General features: G+C 55.5%; 2 protein-coding genes across 2 annotated transcripts; both read left to right on the top strand.

The window, feature by feature from the left end:
- The first annotated feature begins 538 nt into the window (after window positions 1-538).
- Window positions 539-6,850, top strand: SRSF3 (serine and arginine rich splicing factor 3). The gene is made up of 6 exons (XM_086476591.1): window positions 539-624; window positions 1,439-1,646; window positions 2,190-2,324; window positions 4,513-4,551; window positions 5,351-5,437; window positions 5,672-6,850. The coding sequence occupies exons 2-6, from the start codon at window positions 1,441-1,443 to the stop codon at window positions 5,697-5,699; spliced, it is 495 nt and encodes a 164-aa protein (XP_086332717.1). The 5' UTR covers window positions 539-624; window positions 1,439-1,440; the 3' UTR covers window positions 5,700-6,850.
- Window positions 6,851-19,108: 12,258 nt separating this feature from the next.
- CDKN1A (cyclin dependent kinase inhibitor 1A) lies at window positions 19,109-23,810 on the top strand. Its single transcript, XM_086476561.1, has 3 exons — window positions 19,109-19,127; window positions 21,476-21,886; window positions 22,419-23,810. The coding sequence occupies exons 2-3, from the start codon at window positions 21,484-21,486 to the stop codon at window positions 22,466-22,468; spliced, it is 453 nt and encodes a 150-aa protein (XP_086332687.1). The 5' UTR covers window positions 19,109-19,127; window positions 21,476-21,483; the 3' UTR covers window positions 22,469-23,810.
- The last annotated feature ends 1,917 nt before the right edge of the window (window positions 23,811-25,727 follow it).

The following is a 25,727-nucleotide window of genomic DNA, read 5'->3' as shown; positions in this document are numbered from 1 at the left end:
TTTACCAGAAACTATGGGTTCACACCAGTTTGCTCAACAGTTATTTAAAGCTCCGGCTCATGGGGGAAAATGGCTGTTGGTGAATCGAAGCTTTCATACGTGTAAGGCCCACAGGATGAGGGGACGGTGCTTAAACACACGGCCTGAACGTATCCCACCGCCTCAGAGAGACCACAGGAAAAGAAAACCTTCCTCTTCCTTGTAGCCAGCAGAACGGCCTCCCTGGGTGCGTTGCCGCTTCCTGACTTCGGGCACCTGAACCCTCCCCCTCGATCATGGGTTTCCGAAGCGAAATTTTGGGCGAGAGGAGGGGAAGGGCTCGGCCCGGGCAGCGCCGCCCGCGCTCCCGCCATTGCCGCCGAGGAGGAGCCCCGCCGGCCGCCGTGCTTCCGGGCCGCGCGGAGGCGGCGGGATGAAGCGAGTTGTCAATCAGCGCAACGCCGCCCTCTGATTTGCTGCCGGTCGCATCACGTGGGTGCGACTGTCCTTATATAAAGGCGGGCGGGGTAGGCGGCTGCCGCCATTTTGTCCAGTGAGGAAAAGCGGAGCGGGAGTCTCGTTGAGGGTCGAGTCGGCTACGAATTTAGCGCGGGCTCCCTTCGCGCGCCCTCCCTCTTAGCATCGGTGAGGATCTTCACCCCAGAGGGCGGGGGGGAGGCGGTAGCCGCGGTCTCGGTCCCCGGCAGGGCGGATGGAAGCGGCGGGGCCCGGTGGCGGCAAACAAAGAGCAGCCGCCATTTTGTAAAGCTGGGCCGCGGGCGGTGGCTGTCGTTACGCTGAGGAAAGCCGGGTGGGGAGAAGGCGGGTAGGCCACAGATTGCCTTGAAGAGCCCGCTCGCTGCCTTTTCTCCGTGGTCAGTGAGGCGAGGTGCGGCGCGGCTGGGCGGGAGGTGCCGCGGGGGTGGTATGGCGCCTTTCCCGGCCGCTCCGGGGGAGCGCTGGTTCCTCACGTCGCATACGCAGCGCTGGGGAGATGCTCTGGAGGGAGTCCCCGAGCGCTCCCAGCGTGGCCTCTGCCGCAGATGGCGCTGCTTCTTCCCCCGGCTTCCCCCGAATTGCGCTCCGAGAACAATGGAGCCCTTCTCCCGCGCAGCGCCCCCCCCCCCCCCCCCCCCCGCAGGGCCGGCCCCTGCCGTAACCGAGGGGCGGGGGAGAGGGGTGCAGGGACATGCCCCATTATCAAAGTTGGAGGCCTTAAAAGTAAACTACATTCCCTAAAGTAGTGAATTCTAATCACCATTACGGTATAGCCGCTGGCTCTTTGGTTTTAAGCATTCCCCCCACCACAACTGCCACTCTACCCCTTCCACACAAGTAAATGTTTTTGTCATGTCAGATCATATCATGGTTGAAGTTTCACGAAATTACTTCACTTGTAAGTGAATAAACATGTGCTTTGTTTTAGATCTATATGAGCTTTTTTTTTTTTCTGTCCTAGCAATGCATCGTGACTCTTGTCCGCTGGACTGCAAGGTTTATGTGGGTAACCTTGGAAATAATGGCAACAAAACTGAATTAGAGCGAGCTTTTGGCTACTATGGACCACTGCGCAGTGTATGGGTGGCAAGAAATCCTCCTGGTTTTGCCTTTGTGGAATTTGAAGATCCACGAGATGCAGCTGATGCAGTAAGAGAACTAGATGGAAGGTAAAATGTGCTTCTTGTGTGTTTGGCTTACCTGGTTAAATTGTGGGTAGTGATACAGTTTAAATTGCGAAGTTTCACTGGCAAAACCAAGGACTTGGCACATTTGTTAGGCAATATTTATTTCTGTGGTGATAGGAGGGTATTCTTTCCTAAGTGCAGGAATGGCATTGGGATGGTTAATTTTGCGTTAACTCCCAAGTTAGACGCGACTTGGACCTCTTGGTGTCTGTTAGTTAAATTCAAGAGGATGTTACTGTAAAGGGGCAGAACTGATCAGGGAGACTTTCCTTGGTTCCTTCTCTCCCTGCTTGAATAGCATGGCAAGCTTTCAGAAGGGGCCAGACCTTGTGTCTTGTGTGCTGGAGTCTGCTTTTTTAGACCTTGAATACTGTGTACTTTGGCTGATGGGTACACATGAAATGTGTTTCCCCTTGCTGTCTTTTCCTTTTCCCTCTGTTGAGTCCACAGGTTTTATTTTACATGCAGGCTTGTCCCTGAAAATAACTGATGTCGATTTTTTAAATTTTTTTTTTTTACCCCCAGAACCCTCTGTGGGTGTCGTGTCAGAGTGGAGCTCTCCAATGGTGAGAAGCGGAGCCGGAACCGTGGTCCACCTCCCTCCTGGGGCAGACGTCCTCGAGATGACTATCGCAGAAGAAGTCCTCCTCCCCGTCGCAGGTACCCTAGGTCAAAGTACACTCCTAGAGCTGTTGGCACTGTTACCACTTAGCATCCTAGAAGCAGGCTTTTTAAAAGCATGTTGATGGATAACATTCATCTATCTGATCACAATTTGGAGATGGCAAATGCTAAAAAAAAAAAAAACAAACCCAAACCGAAACCCCGCAAAATCGAGGTGAACTTAAGTTGTGTTGAATGTTGGCTTTTGTCCTTAGGTCACTGTACAAGTTGGTAGTCAGCGCCCTCTGTCCTGGACTTACCCTCCTTCCTCCTAAAATCTGCTCATCTTCTAGTCACACTTTTCCCTTTCTTCCCCATACTTCAACTTAGGCTGTTCCTTTCCTTTATTCCATAATGGCGAAACATGACATGCAGCAGCTTAGCATTTCCATACAGATGTGTTTCTCCGTTTTGTTTGCACAATTTAAATACTTTCCAAGTAGGCAGCTGTTTAATAATCGATCAAGTAACAGTTGCTCTAAACATCTGGAATCTTTACACTTTAGTGTTAGTTTGGAGTTAAACCATTGTGTGACGATCCTGTCACTTGAGATTTGCAAACCCAGCTCTAAAATATAGCAGGATTTTTGGTAACTGACACGTTCTTGGACCCAGACTAGCTTGTCTGGCGGTTTAAGTCTGCAACGTGGTTTTTGCAGGACTGAGTTTACCTGTTGCAGGTGAGTGAAGTCCTCACGAGTCAGGGTTTCGAGCTTACCCTTTTGCTGTTGAAAAAATAACACATTAGGAGTATTTGTTAGCTAATAGATGGTTGTACTGATGGCTTGTTTTTCATTTTTTTTATGCTTTTTGGTCCATCTATTAATAAAAATGAACCCGTTACAGAGTCACCATCATGTCTCTTCTCACCACCCTCTGAGTCTGCATTAGCCAGTCAACTAGCCCTTTCAGCGTCATGTGACCAGCGCGCCCCATTCAGCTTGGCTGGTGTCGTTTCACATGACCCAGGCATGGCCAGTCGTCAGGTTGCACCGCCCTTTGGTTCCCGAGCATGCTGTTTTCTCTCAGCCTTCTCTCCAACCTTAACCAAATCGGCAGCAGCCACCTCGACCGCCCACACATTCCCGGCCAATCAGCTCAGCTGTTTATTTACCAAATGTCTTCACAACAACTACAGCAGCAGCCTTCGGCTAACAAAAAAGCAGGAAAAATCCACAACACCCCCTTCGCCAACCAACTAAATACAACGCAACATCTGGCAAAACCTTTTCAGCAAATTCTTCTTGGCAGTCAGTCCGGCAGCCTCACCTCACCATTTCTAGCTTGTTGAAACCAAAAACTAGTAAGTTTTTCCTGCTTATACAGTTTACTGCTGGTTAAAATAAGGAGTAAGCGGCTTATAAGTAATTACTTTTCTCAATCAAAGGCTGGCTGTGCATAATTGAGTGGTAACGTACCTATGTTGCTTGAGAAAACTTTTAAGGGTGATACGGAAGCTCTTACACTGTGAATAACGTAAAAACCAGTATATTTGCATGTGAGATGCCAAACTAAATTTTTAATAAAGCTCTAACCAACTTAGCTTTTCCTTGCCAGAAAAATCCTATCACCTTTAAATGGTTTTACTAACAGTTTTCAAAACTTAAAACAATTACTTTTTGGGATGAACTGGGCCGAGCTAAGGTTATTTTTTTATTATTATTTTTTAAGAAAATAGTCTAAACACACTCTATGGCATTAAAAATGACAATCACAAATATGCAGTTCTAATGTAGCACTTAATGGCATTATCAATATTGACACTGAGCGCATTTTCACTTTTTTTCCACTTGGTATCTCTTATGTCTTGTTATGGACCTTTTTGGCTTGCATGGGTTCCAAAACAGTTGGTCTGTGCTATTTTTTTTTCTTTTTGGAACCACTTGTGGGACTTTTGGTGTGGTGTTCTGGGCAGTGTTTTTAGTTGAAATGGAAAGTGTTGCATTGGACAACTCTGCTATGAAGCATTCTTAGTTAGAGTGAATTCGTGGTTGGAAACGTGCTGTTCACACTGAGCTTTGTTTTACTGCCTAATCTTTCCATGCCTTTTACTGGACGATGGATGCCAGTTATTCTTGGCACGTTCCCTGGGCCCAACAGTGAGTTTGACAAGTTGGGAAATGCCTCACCCCGTTAATGCTAAAAGAATTGATAAAAAGCCTCACACTTCTTTTTCTGGTTCTAGATCACCGCGAAGGAGAAGCTTTTCTCGCAGCCGCAGCAGGTACGCATCTGTTAGTCACAGCACGGACCGCTTGGCCCCGGGAAGCTTAAAAAGAAACAAAACAGCTCCAGGTTTGGGCTGTGTGCACTCATAGACTCCAGGGGAGGCGTTGTAATTTGGTAAAAGGGGGAAATGGGTTGGTTTCTGTCATGTTGCTCTCCCAGGGTTGATAGATTTGCACAGCTATTTGAGATCCCAGGGTTATCAGCTGCAGGATATTAAGAAGGGAAGTGATTAGCTTTTCTGTTCTGCAGTGGTCCAGGGTTCTCGCCAGTTTTTCACAAAGCTCCTGTGTTCCTGTGCTGCTCTCCTCCAGAGTCACTGAGCCGCGAGTGCAGGTGATAAGAAACTCAGTGAGCGTGTTCTGGGGTCACGTACTGCGGCGTTAGGCGCTGATGCCACAGCAGAGCAGCGCAGTTGTGTGTTGGGATCTCTGAGGCTTCCAGAGTTCACACACGACTTTGTCCGTTGAGGTAGCGTAGGATGCTGCAGCGCGGTGAGGGATGCGTAAGTACCCGGGGACGCACCGTTAGCTGAGGTGCTGTCACTTGCAGTCTGACCAGATCGAGCTGCTGCGAAGGAGTAGGTGCCTGGTGACAGCACAGCGTAAGCTCTGTGGTGTGGCTAAAGCTGATTATTCCTACCTGGTGGAAAGGCTAATGTCATCATCTTTAACAGGTTTCCCCTGGTTGAATAGTTAAAACCCTTAACTTCCCGAAGGGAGGCTCTTCAGGTGGCCTTGTTAACCTTATTCAGCTTTGCTTTGGTGCTGTAATCATCTTGTTGTAATCTTCCACAGGTCTCTCTCCAGAGACAGAAGAAGAGAGAGATCACTCTCAAGGGAGAGGAACCACAAGCCTTCTCGTTCCTTTTCCAGGTCTCGCAGGTAGGATGTTGGGATTGTTTCTGTGTCTGGGTAATACTGAAGGAGGTTGTGGTGGAGAATCGTTTCTAGTGTCTTACAAAAGGTTCCTTACCTTGAAGAATTAAATACTCGGTTTTATTAAATGAACAGTATTTTAAAATGCTTAAATACTGTCTGCTGGTTTGGGCTGGGGGTTTAAAGCAAAATCTGCTCTTGGCACCCAGATACTAACTCAACTTGTCTTTTCTTCTTCAGTCGCTCCAGGTCAAATGAGAGGAAATAGGACTGTGAGGAGGAGCTGTGTACAGGAAGTCATTAGATCTGAGGACAGGAGGAGTATGTACAGAACATTGTTTTGTTTTGAAACTTCATAAAGCTTGGTGCATTTTTAAAATGTTTTAGCTGTTGAACTTGCTTTGTTCCTTGTATCTTGTAACAGGTGGCAGATGTAAAGATGTGAATCTGTATATGGTTCTGAGCAGATCATGAGATTTGTAATATTAATCACTTGACAATGTACCATTATACATCATTTTTTGTTTGTGTTGAATGGTAAGCAGTTTGTCTCGCATAGGTGGAAGATGCTTCTGGTCTTGCCATGCTGGGGCATGTTTTGCTGGGATTCTGCTTTTGGAAGGAACGTGCAGTGAAGAGGTGTTCATGGTGGGGGCGTGGCTGTGAGCGGTGTTTGTGCAGAACCAGATGTAGATGCTTCGTAGAACAGTTCTGGGGAATAGTCCGGAGTGTTGAGCCAGTGGTGTGTGAGGGGAATGACTGAGCTGCAGTTTTATCCAGAGCTCTAGTTCTGACTTCCATTACCTGGAACTGAGCTGCTTTATGTGAAATACAAATTTTTAGCCATAGGGTCAGTTAATTTTGTACTTTGTGTGACTAGAGTACTTCTTAAATAGGTGATTGTTGATTGACCATCTATTCCAGAGCCTCTGAATAGACCAAATACACACAGCAGAACTGACAACTGGAGTGGATGTGTTGAGTGTGTAATGGTACATTGTGGAAGTAATGAATTAAACATTTCTTTACTGTACAAGAATTTTCATGTCACTTGTAAAATGTCTTTTGTGAGATCCTTGGGATTAAAAGTTTTGGTTACAACTTGTTGTTCAGTATTTGCGTACCTGCTCTATCCCCTCACGTTGCAGAACGTGCCCTCGCGTCTTGTGCCGCAGCTCGGTTCAGACGAGAGGCGCTCTGCGGTGTGGGGTACGATGGCCCTCGCTCCTCTTGCTGTAACACACCTGGGAACTCCTCAGATGCTGCTGCAAGGGGCAGGTCGCTGCCTGTGACTGCTCTGTACTGGAGCCCTTGGCGAGGGGCAGGGCCTGGTCCTGTCACTGACATCTAACGCCTGTGTTAAACACGGCCTAGGTGAGCCTCGTCGGTGGCGCTAGCCTGGCCTCTCGCCTAACGGTCAGCTCTGTAATGCTTCAGAAACTAGCTGGGTGTTCAAAGGTTCGCAGTGAGTTTTGCACCCTGGGTGTGGGTTGGTGACTACATTTAAGGTCTTCCTCATACCTGTCAGTTTTGAAATGGCTGGTCTGTAAACTGAAGCTTTGAATGAAGATTTCACTCGGGGTGTAAAACGGTGGTGTGGCTGAGTGTAGTCGGAGCTCCCAGACTGCCCAAAGGCTCCTTTTGTTCCTGTATCTGAGGAGATGAGCTGCATCAGTGGTGTGTGTTTAGATTAAATCATCATACTGAAGTCTTGTGGTTTAATATCCTTTGCTTGTGGTGTCCGGGTGGGACAAGATCAGGGCCAAGCTGTAATGGGAATAAACTGCTATTTTACAGGCAGCCTAGAAAGGGTGTGTGTGGAAATAGGTGGTTCATCAGGCAGCAGCTAGGGCAGAGGTGTAGTGTCTTGATTTCTTTTTTTAGTGCTATTTATGGTTGGAGTTGAGGATCTTAAGGGTCTAAATGATTCTGTGGTTCTCTTGACTAGGAGTTGAGCAGCCCCTGGCCCTGTGCATGTGCTGTGAGCATCACCAGCCTTGTGCTCACCGGAGAGCAGGAGGCTGCAGGTGGTGCAAGAGCCCCACGCAGCCCTAAATCAGCTGAAACTGCGTGTGGTGAGCTGAAAGGGGGCGGACAGGCACCCCCTCTTTTCTCTTGACCTGTTTGGCCTGGTGAGGAGTGTCTGGGGTGTTGGGCTCGCAGCCGAGCGGCTCCAAGGCCGGCGGTGAGGCGGGTGCTGCCGTGCACTGTTGCGGCTCCCCGGCAGAGGTCGGGGTGGCCTCGCCAAACCGGCGGGGGCTCCTCCTAATTCCGCATCAGCTTCTGTCTCGAACGTTGACAGACCAGCTCCTCTGGGGATGTTTGTGTTCGGTGAGAGGCAGCCGAGGGCTGAGACGACACCGTGTGCCACACGCAGCTCTGTTCCCTTTTTTAACAGGCGCTTCTACCAGGGTTTGATTTGTGGAAGGGTTGCAGCGCTTGTTGCCTGGGAGCCAGCCTCTCTGCTGGCACGTCGGTTCCTCTTGCGGTTACGCAGCGGGGAGGGAACAGGGACAAGTAGCTTTCGGTAGTTTCAGCTGCCGAGGGGAAAGGAGGGAAGGAAATCTGAAGCGCTAGAGACAGCGTACGCTGCGGGGAAGGAGGTTGTGGTTTGCGTGCACAGGGGAGTGCAGAACTGGGAATACCTAATGACTTTGGGTGTCTGACTGGTGATTTACTCCTCACTGAATGAAGAAGTTAGCCCTCGGGCTGGATCAGAGCTGCTGCTTCACAGCAGACTACAGGGTTTATATAATGAGGTGGGTTTTTGAAAGGGAACAAAATTAGCAACTTGTAGAGAAAGATGGGAAGTGTATCACCACCGACTGAAGAGCCCTTCTCCGCGGGTATGATTAGCAAATGTTACTTTTAATGCAGAAACACATCTGTGGATTTGAGACTTGCAGTTTGGTTCTGTGAGAGGGTAACCAGCCTGGGGGAACTACTGGCAGGTAGAGTCAGTAAAAGTCCACTCTGAAATCAAATTTACAAGGACGTGTTTGTATTGACCTTCTAAGGCCAGGGACATCCCTCACCTCTCCCGAAGACTTGTAAATGAGGAAGAGCCACGAAGCAGCCTGTCCTGGCTGGAAGAGGACGGATGGCTGGACGCTATCCAGTGCTTCCTTGGTGGAACGAGGTGGCTCGTGCCCCATCCTCCGCCTCCTGGGTGACGGGGGAATCTGCCATCCGCTGCTCCCTAAATTGTTTCAGGTTTCATGGTACTCACACAAACGTCTTATGCCGTGTTTCTAATTTGGGGAGAGGTTTAAGCTGCCACTGCTTTTGCCCAGCAGGAGCATCCTGAGGTTAATACTATCTGAGTTCCTCAGACGTGAAACGTTAGCGTTAAATGACGTAACTGCCCTCTGTTATGTGCGGTTTGTTCTTTTCTCACACTCTCCCTGGGGAGAGTATTGTGTGCAAATGGTTTTGTGAAGAAAGGGATATTTTTCTTTTTATGTACATGCTGCTCTTTGTTTATGAAGATCATTTCAAGAACGTGCATTGCATTTAAAACAGAAAATGGGGAGGTCAGATACGTTCTTTCTTTCAATGGCGTATGTTCCACTGACCTTCAGGCAGGTTCAGCTAACCGGGGTCATGCTTGGGTGCGCAGTTGCAATCTTGCTGAATGCTGACAGTGGTTCTAGTTAAAGTATTTCAGTATTTCAGAGTGGCTGCGGTTCACCTCCAAAATGATCGTGTTCCTGCAGCTGGGCTGTTCTGTGCTCCAGTCACCGAGAACTAAAATACATTCTTGAAAGAAGATCGCTTGCATTTTGTACTCTCTGCCTTTGCATTTCATTTTGTTCGAGGTCGAAGGAGCCAGGAGAGGCGCTGCACCGTGCCCTTGGGTCTTCCTGCAGCAGCCGGCGTTGCCGGGAAGGGCAGGTTCTGCCCTCTTATCTCTGCACGTCCCCGTGCTGCTGTGGGGACCTGTCAGCAGAATTCACCGCTGGAAGTGACGAGTGCCCGAGCAGTTCTGCGGCTTCTTTCTTCTGCTGTTAACATGACCTCTTTTCAGAGACATTTCCAGTTTCACTTTCTTTTACTCATCATCCCATCACCATGAGATGTCACAATATCTCCTGACATAAAGATCCACGAAGCATCTGAACATTTGACAAACTTTTTCCCATTTCTGCTGTTTTTAATCCCTGTTCCCGTACCTATGTTCAAATCATACCCCAGAAACACTGTCCCAAAACCTGAACTACAGTCACCAGCATGAAACGTCCTGCTCTGGGGCTGCTGTAGCGCAGTGTTGCTTAGCTAGAAAAGAAAACAAGTGAAACAACCAGAGCATCAACCCCTTTTGCAAACAGAAGGCCAAAGGGCAGAAGTGCAATTCCAGTAGCTCCAGTTTGACCTTGGATCCCACGCAGCGAGGAGATAGTGCAGCACCCGAGACCTGCTGTAGAGGCGGGTCTCAGTTTCCCTGTTGCTGAAATGCACCTGGCTTCAGTTTCACACCTCAACCTGCCAAAAATAGGCAAAATAAACACAGTTTTCACTTGGCAACTATTGAAGTCCCTTCAGTAAAGCAGTTGCCGAAGCTGAAGCAGCACCCCAGCCTGTGCAAGAGTGTTCTGGCTTCCTAGAAGTAGTCACTGTCTTGGTTTTCTGTTTGATTTCTGAAGTTTTGCTGAGGCTCTTCTCCTTGGGTCACTGAGGCACTACCATTTGTTCCCTTCTTAGAGCCCTTCAAACAAATACTGTTGTGGTCTAAAATAAACACGGGATCCAGACAAATATAAAATAGACTGTGCAATAGGAACGCTATGTTCCCAAGTGATTCATTCATCTATTATTAAATAATTTAGTAGCTGACAGAACTCTTCGTTGAACAAATCTTCACATTGATTCACGTGGTGTTTCTCCTCGGTCGTTTTAGCTGTCAGATTTTCAGTGGGAGCAATCCCAGTCGGAAAAGGGAAACGCACATCCTCGGCTAGATTCTGCCACCGATTTCAGTGGTGTTACTCCCCAACCGCCCCATGGTACCCCAGGATTCACCCTGCTGCGGGCAGAGCCAGACTTCCCTGTCCGTGGGCAGCGCATGAACGCGCTGGTGGGTTGTGATGTACCGACGGCGCGTGCGGACGCGGCGCCGCTGCCGGCAGAGCAGCCTGGCGCTGTGCTGTGAAAGGCCCTTGGCAAGCCTCGGCCCTCCCTTGGGAGCCACGGTATCAGGGTGGAGCAGCGGTATCGGGGTGAGGCACCCTGTCACCTTGGGTGTCGCTTTGGAGCCGGCTAGAAGATCAGTTGTGCCAGCTGTGAGAGAGAAGCGTTATCTCCTCCACGTGCAGAGGCTGCTTTGCCCATGAATATTCACAATATTCGGCGAGGAAGCCCCGCTGCTCCGCCCTGCCTCTCCCCCCCGCGCTGCTGGTGGAGGGTTCGCCGTTAGTCGTTGCTGTCGGAGTTCGCAGTCGCTCGTTTCTCACTAATTCCGACATGATTTGCCGTCGTCGCGTTAGAACGCGGTCGGTCGCTGGCTGGACCGGGCGCCGTGCCGCCTGGTGCTGGTGGATGGTGGATTGAGCAGCTCTTCACGAGTGACTGTTAAAAGCTGTTTGGGAGGAGGTTGCCCCAGCTAGAGAGAGAGGCTTCAGGTGTGGTACGCTGCTCCTCCTGCCGACAGTAATTCTTCTAGCTGCCTGGTTGACATGTCCCACGCCAAAAATCGCGGCTGAATGTCCGCCAGATTTGGAGTCCGGAGTTTCCCCTGCACAGGGTCAGTTCAATACGGACCAGTGGGGTATTTTTTGACCTATAGACATCTTCAGGTTTTCATGTTTCACGACCTCCCTCTTTGTCCCCCTCCTGCTGTCTTTGTGGCATGTGACAGGTTGGTCATCTATGAATCTTTTGGTCTTCTGCAAAGCCCAGGTTTGTTACGGGCGGTGGGACGGGCTCTGGGGCAGTGTCATTGCTGGCAGGTGAAGTGTGGGACATTTTTAACCCATTTCCAGCTTCTGTTGTGCTCCCGACAGAAGCTCCAAGATTCAGCAAGTTTCCTTTCCCTGGTGCAATGTGGGTTCTCACAGGCGAGGCAGAGAAACCAGTGAGGGTGGCTGAAACCAAAAGAGAAAGGGTTGGTATTGGCACCTGGAACTCCCCGACTCAGCCCCGTTTGGCGGAACCGAGCAGAGCTCCACCGCGCTGCGTGGACCACGTCCGTCCCCATGGCCGGGTCTGGCACAGCTCTGTGCCAGCGCTCGGTGTCAAGGCCAGGGGCGGGTTCAGTGCTGGGTGAAAGCTGCTCCTTCACCCCGGCTCCAGGAAATCCTGCTCTGCGGGACCGACACGTGGAAAGAAAAGTGCAATCGACCCTTCCCCCGGCGTCTGGGTGGTGGCTGTCGTGTCATCGCCGATGGCTTTATTGGGAGTTGTACGCACGCAGCTGTCCCCTCCCATTACCTCTGCTCCGCACAGGACCGTGCACCAGCATGAGTCATCGTGCAACACAGCCGTCCGTCCGTCTGTCCGTCTGTGGTCTGGGCACTGCCCTCCTACAGGTGCCATTTCAGGCATCCCTTTACTCACGGAGCCGTGGGGCCGATCTGCCCCTGGCTCTGCCCCTTCCCTCTCCTCTGCCCCACGCCCAGCCCCACTCCTCGCCCCCCAGCACAAGGGCGAAGTGAATCACGACCCCTTGCCCGCCCTCACCCGGGGTGGCGGGATTCCCGAAACACATGCCTGAGTGGGGACGTCCCAGGAGACGCTGACACACGGTGAGGCACCGCCTGGCAGCGCCGGCAGGCGCCAGGACGGGCCAACAGGCCGACACGCGTCTCTGAGCTGCGGGTTTGGGGTTCGGTGTCGCTGCCTCCGCGAGCGGGAGCGGGGGGACGTGCCCCGTCCTCGTGTCTGACTGCTCTGGGCGGAGGGTGCTCCGCCGAATCGGGGATTATTTTTAAAGCTCGCGTCGTGAGCAAGCGTGAAGTCAGCAGCTCCCCGTAGTCACCTCCTTCTCTCACGTGGCTATAAAGGGCCAGATCGTGGTGATGGCTTTCAAGCACCTCCACAGCTTGGAGAGCAACAAATCCCCCGTCAACAGCGCTGTGCCGCGTGTGTCCGCCGTTGGGAAGAAGTTATGTCGGTCGACAGCTTCCCCTGGGCCTGGCTGCACCCAGAGCTGGGCTGGGGACCCCGTACACTGCAGGGACGGGAGCAATTCTGCCCCACGCTCTGTTTACTTATTCCTACACGGTGAATCCTGCCGAGGGAGGTCCCGGTGGGTCTGGAGCAGTCACCCGCTGCCACCCCGACGGGAAGCATCCCCTGCCCGCGCCGAGATGCCTGCGGGGAAGAGCTGCCTGCAAAAAAAAACCCTGGGGACGTTTTTGATGGACCTTACTCCTCGCAAGGAGCTTTGCAAAAGGCTGGAGCCGTTCGCCCTGATTCCCAGCGGGACACCCGTGCCCCCTCCATGGGTGCCAGCCGTCTGCACGGTCCTGCCTTGCTCTGGGGCCGTAGTCAATGAGGTGAAGCAGCAAGTAAATAAACAGGCAAACGAGCCCGAGGTTCGAAGCCAGGTACTCCCTGCTGCCCGCGCCGGGCTCGGAACAATGAGGTCCTTTGCTGCCAGGAACAAAAAAAAAAAAAAACCAAAAAAACAAACCCCACAAAGCTTCCAAGTTGCTCATGGAAAGTCAGTGAAGCAATTACGTTAATGACTATGAATGGGGCTAAAAACAATCTTGGATGAAAATGAGTGAGGGGCCGAATGAAGCGACCGATTCATAGCCCGGCTCCCGCATCCAGGAATATTTCCAGTAAGCAAAGGCCTTGTTTTAGGGACTGTCTCATCCCCCATTTGTGCTTGGTGGGACTCTATTTCCACTCTGCTGGGTCTGGTGTCTCATCAAAATGCCTTCATAAATGGAGCAAACAAGGGCTGTATATGGCAGGGAAACAGTCAATTAACACGATCCGAGTTCTTTTAGGGGCAGAGTTAATCAAGCATTCAGCGTTTTGTCATTCTTGTCTTTCTTTCCTGGGAAAATCCTATTAGTATAAAATCACTTAATTGGGCACTTCAAAGAGCTGATGGGAAAACAGTCTTCGCTGGGATATAAACGCCGTTCAGCCGAACACTGGGTTCATTTAGACTTTTGCTGGAGCGTGAGTGTTTCATTAAGAGCCTTCACGTTTCCCCCTTAAAAGAAAAAAGCTTGTGAGTAGAGATAATAATAAAAAAATAATCTCAGGGATTTGAATCTTGCTGAAGAGAGTTTTTACTGCCTGAATACACGGGGCTTTGTGTCAGGGCTTTGTCCCCAGCGGAGCCTCTTGCACCTACAATGGGTGCCTGTCGATCTGCTTTCCCGAGCCGAGCGATTTCACACCTGCCTGGGGTGTTCCGGCCAGTAAAGGCTGTTCCAGCTGGTAAAGAGCCACCTCTGTGCCCCGTGGGAGGTGGGCGACAGCCCCAGCACAGACCTTTGGGGTGTCGGACGGTGCGTTTTGCAGCGCTGAACCCCAAACCCCGTGTCTCATCCCCGCTCTCCTTGCTGGGATGGAGGCCCCGTGTTACTTCCCCCATTCTCAGGTTGTTTCCCTGGGCAGGAATTCACGATTTTGCAGAGTTTATGTTTATCCCACCTTGAAAAATAACTCGATGTGCCCTGATCCATCCCAAAAGGCCTGAAGGATGCCCATCTGCCCAACTCCTTGCTGTTTCTTCCCCCTCCATTTGTTGATCTAACAGGAATATTACATTTCCCCCCCAAAAAATGCTTCACGTACACCTTTGGCCACTGAATCTCCAAACCATCCTCGCTGCCGGGGAGGGCTGGGTGAGGAACCACGCCGGTCGCTTTGTTGCTGCGGTCGGTGCTGGCAGGTTTCTGTCTGGGAGAACGTTTCCAGGTCAACCACGTGCTTATAAATTAACGGCATTTGCTATTCAGCCGTTATAAAACCCTTCCAGGTGGGTGTTTGTGTGCATTTGGAGCGGTCGTTGTAGGCGTGGGTTGGACCTCAGCGTGTGATTCCCTTCAAACGCGCTGAGACCCTTCCTCGGCCCAACGTTTGGTTCGTCACTTTGGGGTCGGGGTTACCTTACGTGGCTCCGCGAAGCCACGTTTCCCCTTTCTGAGGAAGTGTGGTCTGGGTGATCGGGTAGTGGGGTGGGTTGTGGATTGGTTGAAGGAAAGAAGTCAGGGAGTTGTGGTCAATGGGACAGAGTCTAGTTGGAGGCCTCTATCTGGTGGAGTCCCTCGGGGTCGGTACTGGGACCAGTACTATTCAATCCATTTATCAATGGCCTGGACGAGGGTACAGAGTGCACTGTCAGCAAGTTTGCTGCTGACACAGAACTGGGAGGAGTGGCTGACACCCCAGCAGGCTGTGCTGCCGTGCAGAGACCTGGACAGGCTGGAGAGCTGGGCGGGGAGATGTTGAATGAGCTACAGCAGGGGCAAGGGTAGAGTCTTGCATCCAGGAAAGAACAACCCCATGTCCCAGTCTAGGCTGGGGACTGAGCTGTTGGAGAGCAGCGCAGGGGAAAGGGACCCGGGGGTCCTGGTGGGCAGCAGGATGACCACGAGCCAGCAACGTGCCCTCGTGGCCAAGAAGGCCAATGGCATCCTGGGGTGTGTTAGGAGGGGTGTGGTCAGCAGGTCTGGAGAGGTTCTCCTCCCCCTCTGCTCTGCCCTGGTGAGACCCCGTCTGGAATAGTGTGTCCAGTTCTGGGCCCCTCAGTTCAGGAAGGATGGGGAACTGCTGGAAGGAGTCCAGCGCAGAGCCACAAAGGGGATGGAGGGGTGGAACATCTCCCTTGTGATGAAAGGCTGAGGGAGCTGGGTCTCCTTAGCTTGGAGAAGAGGAGACTGAGGGGTGACCTCCTCAATGGTTATAAATACATAAAGGGCGAGCGTCAGGAGGATGGAGCCAGGCTCTTCTCGGTGATGGCCAGTGACAGGACAAGGGGCAACGGGTGCAAGCTGGAGCACAGGAGGTTCCACAGGAACATAAGGAGAAACTTTCTCCCTGTGAGGGTGGCAGAGCCCTGGCACAGGCTGCCCAGAGAGGCTGTGGGGTCTCCTTCTCTGGAGACATTCAAAACCCGCCTGGATGCGTTCCTGTGTGACCTGCTCTGGGTGGTCCTGCTCTGGTGGGGAGGTTGGACTGGATGATCTTTCGAGGTCCCTTCCAGCCCCTGACATTCTGTGATTCTGTGATTCTCCTCCTTCTCACCCAAGGCCGGGACATCCAAACCCTGATTTCTTCACCCAACTCAAACCATTCCCCCGCTCCATGCCGAAGCTCCCACCCACATCCCCATGACTTTTGGGGGTGCTGCTCCCCATGTCCCCAGAGAGGATGAAACGAGGTGTCAGAGACGATGCGCCCGGGCATGTTCCCCTGCCAAAACCCCGGCCGTGCCGGCGCTGAGGACGGGCTGAGTCACGCGCCGGCTCTGCCCACCATGAATAATGTATCGCACCCGTGTCTGCAGTGGCTTCCTCTCCCCTCGGCGTCTGTGGGACCCCCCTGGGAAGATCCCCCCGGGAAGGAAATGCTCCCAAGGGTCCCTGGCCAAGGCAGTGACCACCACTTGGTATTTAGGTGCCCCCAGTGCTGGGAAGAAGGTGATGTGGAAAGCTGTGAAATGCGCCTTCAGTCCTTTTGCTTCCAGGCATTGGGATGGGTTTTCCAAGGGAATGACAAGGACGGATTGTCCCAGGATCACACCCCCTGCCAGGTGGGGCTTTGGGACACCCTTGGGGGAGGGCGAGCCGGGGGCGGGAGAGGTGACAGCTCCCACTCGGTGGCTATAAATGGTGAGAAGGAACCACACCGATCCTGATCCCCAGCCCTGCGCCTCTGACCTCCTGCTACTACGTCTTGTTGGGGCTGAACATCATGAGTCACCTTTGGGATTTTTTTTTTTTCCAAGTTCCTGTACCGCCTTCTGTATTAATCACACTTTATTTTTCCCCTTTTTTTCTGGCGATGCCACTGCAGCCTTGACCATGGACTCCCTGACCCCAACGCCATTCCTCTCCCCGCTTCCCCTTTCCAGTAACCCACTTTGCTGACGTCTCCTCCGATGCTGGTGCCACCAAACTCCGAATGTGGAGTTTACAACGGCCAGAAACCTGCCCCCCCCCCCCCCCCCCGCCCCACCCTGGGGCACAGGGACTGGACCCCCACCCCACCAAAAAAACCCCCAGAGATAATTACAGCCGTCCTTTCCTAAGGGAAAATCTACGTAGGGTTTATTTTCTGGCTGGTTTTGCCCTGGGACGTATCCCCCGTGTCGCTGGGGATATCCGCACCGCCCGGCCGGTCGGTTATCTCGCATCACTTTGCTTTTTGAATCCTTCGCTCTTGCATCAGCGGTTCCTGGAGTTCGCTGCGGGTTGCACAAGCGGGGCCGCTCCTTCCGTGCCACTTCGGGCGCTAATTTAAAAAGCTGCTGGTTTGGTTGGTCCCGTTCCCTTTGGTGCATTCGGGGGGGGGGGGTGTTTATGGGGGAAAAAAACCCGGCTCATTTCAGCAGTGAGCAACCTCTCCGTAAATGCTGCTTCACCTGAGAGCCCCAGCTCGCCGCTGGAGGCTGCGCTGGCCGGGGGAGGACGCCCACAGCACTGCGGTTGGGACGGCGTTGGGCTTCCCTTCGGGGCCGATCGCATCTTCCTTGCGAAGCACAAACCTGCAGCTGGAGCGGAGCTGCGGGTTGGTGAGGAAACAACCCGCTGCTGCGCAGCGACGCATCCAGCCCTCCGCAGTGCGGCTCTAAAAGCTGCTTTTTGCAACCAGGAGCAAAAATATTTCCCCTGTGGAAAAACCAGCGACAGCTTCCCCGCGCGGAAAGGCTGCCCCCGCTCGCCCCCTCCTCTCCCTGCCTATCATGAACGGAAAGACGGGCTGAATTCGGGAGCATCCCCGGCTTTGCCAGGATGGATTTTCTGCAGTGTGTGGTATTAATTTAGGATGCTCACATCTTCCTGGCACCTTTCTTCCTCCCCATCCCGCCGTGCCCGTCCGGAGGCAGCCGAGGGGACAAGCAGCTGCCGATAACCCAAGTGCCACGGCCCAGCGCCACGGACGGGGGCCTGGTGACGGCAAACGCTGCTGCCCCAAACATGCCCAAACATATTCTCCAGCGGCTCAGTCCAGCCAGGAAACGCAGGGATGTTTTGCACGCCGAGGGCCTTGCTCAGCACCCCAGTGCTCAGGGGCTCCAGGGGCCTCTGAGGGTGCCTGGCACCCCCAAGGGACCACTTTAACTTGGTCTTTGTCACTTGGAAGTGCGCTCTCACCTCCTCGTGCCCCCCAGGAGCACACCGCCTTTGCACCCTTGCTGCCCGAGTTGCGATGCCCGAGGTGCCGGGGCAGTTTATGTCACGCTGGGAGGGTGCTGCCGAATATGGCCCCCCGTGCACCGGGGTGGGCTGACTCTGAGGGCATCAGCTCTCTGCCGTGGGGCAGAGTCAGACCCGCTCACCCAGCTCGTCCTGCAGCACAAGGGGCAGGTGCCCCCCGGCCTGGCAGTTTAATCCCACCAGGAGCTGCCCTGGGTTCAGACCTTTCCTGCCCGTGGACTTGGATGCATTTTTCAGAGGAGCCACGGATCCCTCCAAATCCTCCCCGTGGGTTCCTGCAGGACATGCCTGGGCTTGTTCCTCCTCCGCATCCCCTGCTCGGGAGCCTGCAGGCCTCAGAACTGCAGATCCTTCCCAAAACGCTTTTCTCCGGCCACAGCCGGGTGCCAGGGGGGTTCAGCCGGTGGAGCGGAGCCAGACCCCGGGGAGAAAATCCAGCAGGAGAGGCCGGGGCCGCCTGTGCGGCCTAGGATGGGGTCAGGCAGTGCTGGGGGACCGGGGGAGCATCATCCCGGCCTGGCTCTGAGGTGGGCACTCCGAGGGGCTGAGTCACCCCTTCCTTAATTCATCATCCCCCTTCCTACCGTGACCCGGTGGGCAGGAAAGCCTGGGTGGGATGGGGACACCCCCCCTCCAGCCCGTGAAAGCGCCGCTCTGTGAGGTCCCTGCATCTCCCGGTTGGGACAGAGCACCCCTGTATCCCTTGGCGGGGGGTCCCTGTGTGCCCTGGGAAGGGGGTCCCTGTAACGGGGAGGTCCCTGTACCCCCCGATGGGGGTTCCCTGCACCCCCCCTAGGAAGGGGGTCCCTGTATCTCCTAACGGGGGATCCCTGTACCCCGCAGCAGGGGGGTACCTGTGTGCCCTGGGAAGGGGGTCCCTGTAACTGGGAGGTCCCTGCATCCTGTGATGGGGGGATCCCTGCACCCCCCCTAGGGAGCGGGTCCCTGTATCCCCGATGGGGGTTCCCTGAACCCCCCTAGGAAGGGGCTCTCTGTATGCCCTGATGCAGGGGCCCTGCACCCCTCTAGGAAGGGGGATCCCGCAGCCCGTGACCGGGGTCCCGGCGCGCCCCGCTCCCCGCGGGAATGGGGACCGGGATGGCTAAGGGACACGGGACACGGGATACGGGACACGGGACACGGGACACGGGACAGGACCGAGGCGGCTGCCCCGGGGGGGGCCGGTCCGGTCCCGGGTCGGGGCGGGGGGGGGGGCGGGAGGGAAATCCCGGGCGACGCGGTGAGCAGCGGCGAGGCCCCGCCCCGCCCCGCCCCGCCCCGCCCCGGCCCTGTATAAAACGCTGCGAGACGCAACGGGCACCGGCCGCCGGGAGACGCGACGCGACGCGACGGTGAGTGCGGCCGCGCCGGGGCGGCCCCGCGGGGGCTGCGGCCGATGGCTCCGGCCCTTCGCTGGCGGGGGCGAGGGGCTCGCCGGTGCCCGGCTCGGTGGTGGGGAGCGGGGGAAGAGCCGCAGCGGGAGCGGGCGGCGGCTCCGCCCCGGTGGCCGCGTCCCCAGCGCAGGGGAGGGAGCGGGGCCGCGCCCGGTGGCGGGGCCGGGGGTGGCTGGGCCCCGGCGGGGGGGGGGGGGGGAGCCCCCGGAGCTCTCCCCCCGCGCCCCCCCCCCCCCCTCCCTCCCCGGGCGGGCGCGGAGCCCCGGTCCGGGCTGTGCTCGCCCCCCGGTGGCGGCGGGGCGCGGTGCGGGGCGCGGCCGGGCAGCCCCGCCGCGGAGCATCCCTGCGGGGCGGGTGGGAGCCCGACACCTTCCCCTGAGGGCTCCGGAATAGCCCCGGCGGCTGAAGAGTCCCGTGGGCCCAGCGGTGTCATGAGCGGGGCGTTCTCTGCGCCTTCCCCCCCCCCCCCCCCCGCCCCTCCCGCGGGGTGACACCGGCTGCCGGTTCCATCCACCCCCGGGTGCGGGTGCTCCCGGCCCCTCCTGCTCCCCAAGCCTTCCCCCAACTGGTGTAACTGGTCTTAGGCGTCGCAGGTGCCTGTGGGGTTGGCGAGGGTGCGTGCGTGTGTGTGTGTGTGTGTGTGCGCGCGCGTCCCCGGCAGCGCCTTCATCTCCCGGCGGGGAGAGGTTTTCCCGCCACCGTGCACCTGCATCACCTCTTTGCCCGAGTCTTGGGGTTCTCCAGCTGCGTTGCAGGAAGCCTCGATGCTTTGGCGAGGCTGTGAAACGCAACGCCAGCCCCACGGGAGGGGCCGGTGACCTGGCCCTGGTCCTTCCCGGTTTGGTGGCTCTGGCAACCTGCAGCCATGAGTCAGGGCGAAGCTGTTCTCTCGGCGTGCGAGGCTCCAGGGTGGCACCTGGGCCATGGAGGTGGCCTGAGGATGGGGAGATCGAGGTCTGACACAAGCGAGGAGGGCTGGCGGGTGTCCAGTCAGCGTGCCGAAACATGTCCCCTGCCTGCTACCTGCCAGGGCTTGCCTGGACATGCTGGGACTTGCCTTGCAATGAGGTCACCCTGTTTACGCACTCTGACTGCCAGGAGATAGGAAGCTGGATTTTCTATTTTTACTCGGGGATGGTCGGTCTGGGTTGGGAGGGAAGCGGGGTTGGGGCAGGGCAGAGCGTTGGGGTGGCCCTGAGGATGGAGCGTGGCCCCCGCAGCCCCCAGGCTGGAGGCTCTCCAGCCGCCCGCAGGCACGCCGTGCTGGTGGCCTGCCTGGTAACGTGGCACAGGAGATCCGGAGGGGCTGGGGGTGCCGAATTTGGGCAGAAGCCTTCCCTGCGGGAGGCTGAGCACCCCATTCCTGGGGACATTTGGGGGTGCAAGCCTCGGGGTCTGTTGTGGTCTCAGATTGGGTGGGCAATGAGAAAGCTGTCTTGCACGCAGGGATTTTATTCCTGTGAATCTGTTTGGGGTTGTTTTTTTAAAGCCGATTTCATGAGCATGGCTGTCCAAGCAGGGTCAAGCCTTAGCTCCGAAAGTCATCAAATCCCAGAGCGTTGTTTGCTTTGCTCTGATAACGAGGTTCCTTGTAACTGCGGGCGGCGCGAGGGACCCATTAGCCCCACGCGTGTGTGAGGGGGAGGGCTGCTCGGGAGACAAGGCTTTGCCACTTATTGTGAAGGTCAAAGCTTTTTGGCACCGATTTGAAAAAAAAAACAAACAGGGTCTTGTCTCTGGTTACCCAACAGCTTCTTGCAGATAACGGGGGTGGTTAACTGAGTGGTCAAGCTTGTGGTATGTTCTTGCAGTTGCTTAAAAGGCTTCCTTGCCACCAGGCCTGGGTTCTTGAAATGAAGAAACTGGCCAGAAAAACATCCTGTTGCTTCACTCGCCCATGTGCCAACTTGCCTTGTGGCTGCGTGGAAGTGGGAACGCAGCGGGGTTGTGGATGGAACCAGTGGCAGCATCAAGGTGTTGGATGCTCTGCCCTGGTGGGGCTTTACCTGCTGGAGGAGGAATGGGGAACGTCAACATTTGCACCTTCCCCATCCTTCTGCCTCGCATCAGGCTGTGTTTGACCTCAGTCAAGCCTTTGCCTGAAACACTGCTGAAATCCCAAATGCCCCAGTCCAAGAGGAGCACTGGCAGATGAAGGTCCCCTCCAGGCTGCCTCGTTGCAGAGCCCAACCCAGCTTGTCGCACCTTGGCTACCGTGTGCTTTGCTCTGGTAGCGAATGTGCCGGCCCTGGGGCTTGCTCGTGGCTCGCCTGACACTCCAGTAACTTGCTCTGCTTTCCCCCCAGCTGCCACAATGCCCCTGTCTCAGAGCAGGGCTGGGCAGATGCCATGCAGCAGCAAGGTGTGCAGGAACCTCTTCGGCCCCGTGGATCACCACCAGCTCCAGAATGACTTTGAGGACCTGTTCAGGCAACACCTGGAAGAAGCTCAGCAGCGCTGGAACTTCAACTTTGAGACAGAGACTCCCTTGGAAGGACACTTCGAGTGGGAGAGGGTCTTCCCAGCTGAGCAGCCACCCCAGAAGGTCCACAGCCTGGTCAAAGCCACCAGTAGTGAGAGCAGGAGCTCCTTGGTCCACAAGGCCCCCCCCAAGGACCATCTTGGCAGGATTTGCCCCGAGGGGTCTCAGCAGAGCTCAGAGGTTTACAGGGCTGGTTCCCCACGGAGCTTGAAACGTGGGCAGACCACTGTCAAAGGTGGGTGCTGGAGCTTTGGCGTCCCTCCATGTGTGCTTGGTGGCTTTGTTGGTGTCATGGCCCTCCTGGTAGGGACAGAGGGAGGGGACTTGGGTGTGAGAGCCCTGCCTGGCTCCTGGGCACGGGGAGGGGACTACCCTCCGTGCATCTCTCTCTTGGGGGAGCAGAGCCCATCTTCCAAGGGAAAAAGGCTGCAAACTTGGTGCCTTTTTGGTTGCTGGGAGTTAGATGGGGGCTTACATCGGGCTTGTGGGTTTTATAGCTGAAGATGCCCCAAAATAGCTCATCACCCTCAGTTCCTGAGCCTGTCCTCTGAGATCAAGGGCTGGGGTGGAAATGGAGGTGAGCCCAAACAGATGGTGGAGACCTACAGGCTCTTCTCTCCAGGAACACATGGCTTTGGGTGGGTGGCTCTAAAAGAGTCCACCTCGGGTGGGTTTTGGGGTGCTTCCCTGGGGACACCTCCTTCTTCCTGCCCTGCTGCTCCTGATGGGCTGGAGGCACTTTCCAACCCTCTTTTTCTGCCCTCCAGATTTCTACAGCTCCAAGCGGAGGATCGTCCCTGACAAGCCCAAGCCGTGACGTGGCAGTGCTCGGTGCCTCTGCCGTCGGGGACAACTGCCGATGCTGACCTGCCCTGGGGGTGTCTGTGGCTCTTTCCCCCCACCCTGTACTGTGTAAGCTGTCTGTATGAAGCAATGTAGAGTCTGTAGTTCCTTATTTATGAGTAGCTCTGGGGTCCTGAGGGACCTTCACTGTGTGCAATGTATAGGAATAGCCCACGTTGAGGCTTGTAGCCCCACGGAGGGGATGGAGGAGGACTGGAACGGGCCTGGTGGGACTAAGGCACTGCCCTGCCTGCTGAGAAGAGTGTTGTCCTCTGCCCTGTGGTGATGGGGTGAAGCATCGCCCTTGCGCCATCCTGCTGTCCAGCTGTGGTCCTTCTGCTGCCTGATGGCTGGCCATGGAGGACACTTGTGTCCCAGCCACCTGGTGGCACCAGATATCCTCAAGAAAAGGTCAGCGATGTGGATTGTAGAGCCCTGGGGACACCCCGGTTGCTGGCACATGGTGGTGGCCCTCTTCCCAACAGGATGGACCCAGGGGCTGATCCTTCCCATGGCTGCTTGGCTAAGGAAACGCTGTTCCCTGGGCAGCCCTTCCTTGGGGTGACTCGCTGGGGCTGTCACCCATGGGAGATGGGCTGCAGATGGTGACAAACTGGCTGGGCTTATTGTGGGACCAATGCTGCCTTTGGTGGCTTTGGGGTCCCCTGGACTCCGCTGACCCAAACCCCACTTTTGTACCTTGTTGTTGGCTTGAGTGGCGCTGTCTGCCCCCACGTTCCTGCCTCCTTCAACACTGACACCAGGCTGGGGAGCTGCCTGCTCCGGCTCTGTTGGACCGCTCTGGGGAAGGAGTCCTGCTCACCAGCATGGATGACACTGAAAGATGAAATTGTAGCTTTTTTTTTTCCCCTGGGCTTTGTCCCCTTTAGGGGATGGGGGGAGAGAAGACCTTCACTTGACTCTGCAGAGCAAGTGGCCTTGGTCACCTCTGAGACTGGGGGATGTCCTGGAGCGAAGGCTGCTTGGTCCCAGCGCTGAAGGATGAGTCCCTGCTCTTGAGGGACTCAATACTGTCAGGTCTCAGCACTTTCATGGGGTTCACCTCCAGCTCTGCTGGATTTGGACTCTGGAAACTGGTGCAAGATGGTCCCAGGCAGAAAAGGGACGGGGTCAACCTCCTGCCTTGCACCGTGATGCACTTTGCTGTCGGTGAAGCTGGCAAGCTCCCAGCACTAAATGTTTATTTATATATAAAAAAATAATAAATTCTGTTAAGTCTGTGTGGGGGAGAAGGAGAAATACCTGTTTGTCTATAAATGTTAACTCTGAATAAACAATGGCCTTGTGTCAGGGAACTGGTGTCTCTGGATTAATGGAGGTAACTGCTGGAAGTGGGGTCTGGCTGTGGGGAGGAGGCTGCTCTGGTCTGGGTCACTGCCTGGTTCTGGGGGGCTTGGGGGTCACTCTGGGGGTGCAGCCCTGAGCTGGGAGCTGCCCTTGGGCTGGCTGGGAGCGGGGGGGGGGCTCCAGCACAAACCCAGCTGGGGGAAGGGGCTGTGGGGGAGCAGAGAGGGGCAAAGCCTCACCCCAACTGCTCTGCTTAACCCTGCTGCCTTGGGACAGCTGCCTGCTGCGGATTGGGGTGCAGGGACTGGTGCTGCCACCGTGTCCCCAGCAGAAGTTGCTGCCACCTGTGTGGGCTCTCACTGCAGGACCCCTGGGTGAGGGTCAGCTCCTCCCCTGCCCACATCATTCCCCCTTCCCCACTGTGACCCGGGTTCTGAGCGTGTGGTGGCGCTGCTGCTGACAACATACGGCAGCGAGTCCCAGGCTGAGATCCCCTGGGAGTCAGGGGGTGCCTCCACCACCAGCTGCTTCCTCTGAGGACTGAGCAAGCCTTGTATGTGGACTGGGAGCTCAAGTTGTGTTTAATGTGATAAATGACCTGATTTGCAGAGGATCCAGGTGAAACTACAGTTTTGGTGGTAACAACCTTGTGTCATCATTCAGCCGAGGATCTGCCTGTCCCCGTAGCGTTGGGTGACACCCACGCACGCCCGGTGCCCCTTGAAATGCCTGCAGAGCGCAGTCACGCAGCCTTTTAGCTGCTGCCGAGTCAAGCCCTACAGATTTAGCCCTTTTAATCTTTCCCCTTATGTCAGTCCTTCCAGCCCCCTTGGCTGCTGCCAGCTGCTCCCCTCTGCTGTCACCTCCCGTTTGTCAGGAGCGGTGGTGATGGAGGAAGCGAGAAATAAATCAGCAAATACCCCCTTGGCCCCGTTTGCAGGGCTCTGAGGACAGCCAGGGTCTGGCTCCACTGTGAAAGAAGGAGCCTGGCACCTGGGCTTGAGTTTTGCACCCCCCCTGGGAGACCCCAGCCCTGCACCACCTCTCCTGGCTCGGGGAGGACTGTGTCCCCCCAGCATTGGGGACACAAAACGGTGATGGGCTTCCAGGAGCCGAGGAATGGATGGAAACCTCGTACTTTTAGTCCAGGTTGTGTTTTTGCTGCTCTCCCGTCCGAGCCTGGCCTCAGCACGGAGCGAGGATGGCAGGGTTCGAACTCCCAGGATTGGGAGGAGGGTCAGGTCCTTCCCCTCCTTTCCCCGCTATATTCGATCCCCTTTCACCGAGACGTGCCCAGCATCTCCTCGGGGCTGGATCATCCCCTCCCACGGATGGTGCTAACCCCGGTGCACGCTGCTGGCAGGGCTCTGCGGCTGCAGTCTTGCTGGGCAGAGGGGCTGAATCAAGGAGCTCACCCAGGGGTACTTAGTGTTTCCCCCCAAAAAGCATCCTCGAGGCAAGCAAAGCCAAAATTCACCCTCCGTGCAGCAGCAAGCAGCCCCGGGGGTTGTGAGATGAGGGGACAACCATGAGCTCAGGGGTGGGTTTTGCCAGCCGAGCACCTCAGCGTGGCCCGGGGGGTTTGCTTCAATCTGGGGTAAGAGGCACCAGCCTTGCTCCGAGAGCAGAGAAGCAGCAGCTGAGCCCTCCGTTGCCCTCCAGGTGCCCAGGCGGAGCAGTTGCACCTGAGCTGGCCGCTGCTTGGAGGGGTTGAACGGCGAAGGAGCAGGGCTGGGCTGCGGCCGGGTGGGTGTGATGGGGCAGGGCACCCGCCCGGCCGGTTCCCTGCAAGGGATTTCACCAGCTGGGATGGGGAGAGATGGGCAGGGCAGCAGCCTCCACCCCACAGCTCCTGCCCTGAGAGCTGGGGCTCAGACCTGTGCTGTGAGCCAGGGGGTGATCGTTCTGGTCGTAACCTGAAGGTA

The sequence above is a fragment of the Leptosomus discolor genome, chromosome 21 (genome assembly GCF_034619465.1).
Source record: "Leptosomus discolor isolate bLepDis1 chromosome 21, bLepDis1.hap2, whole genome shotgun sequence".
Classification (NCBI taxonomy): domain Eukaryota; kingdom Metazoa; phylum Chordata; class Aves; order Leptosomiformes; family Leptosomidae; genus Leptosomus; species Leptosomus discolor.
Note: the sequence above shows the minus strand (reverse complement) of the source record. Positions and strands in the feature narration are given on the sequence as shown.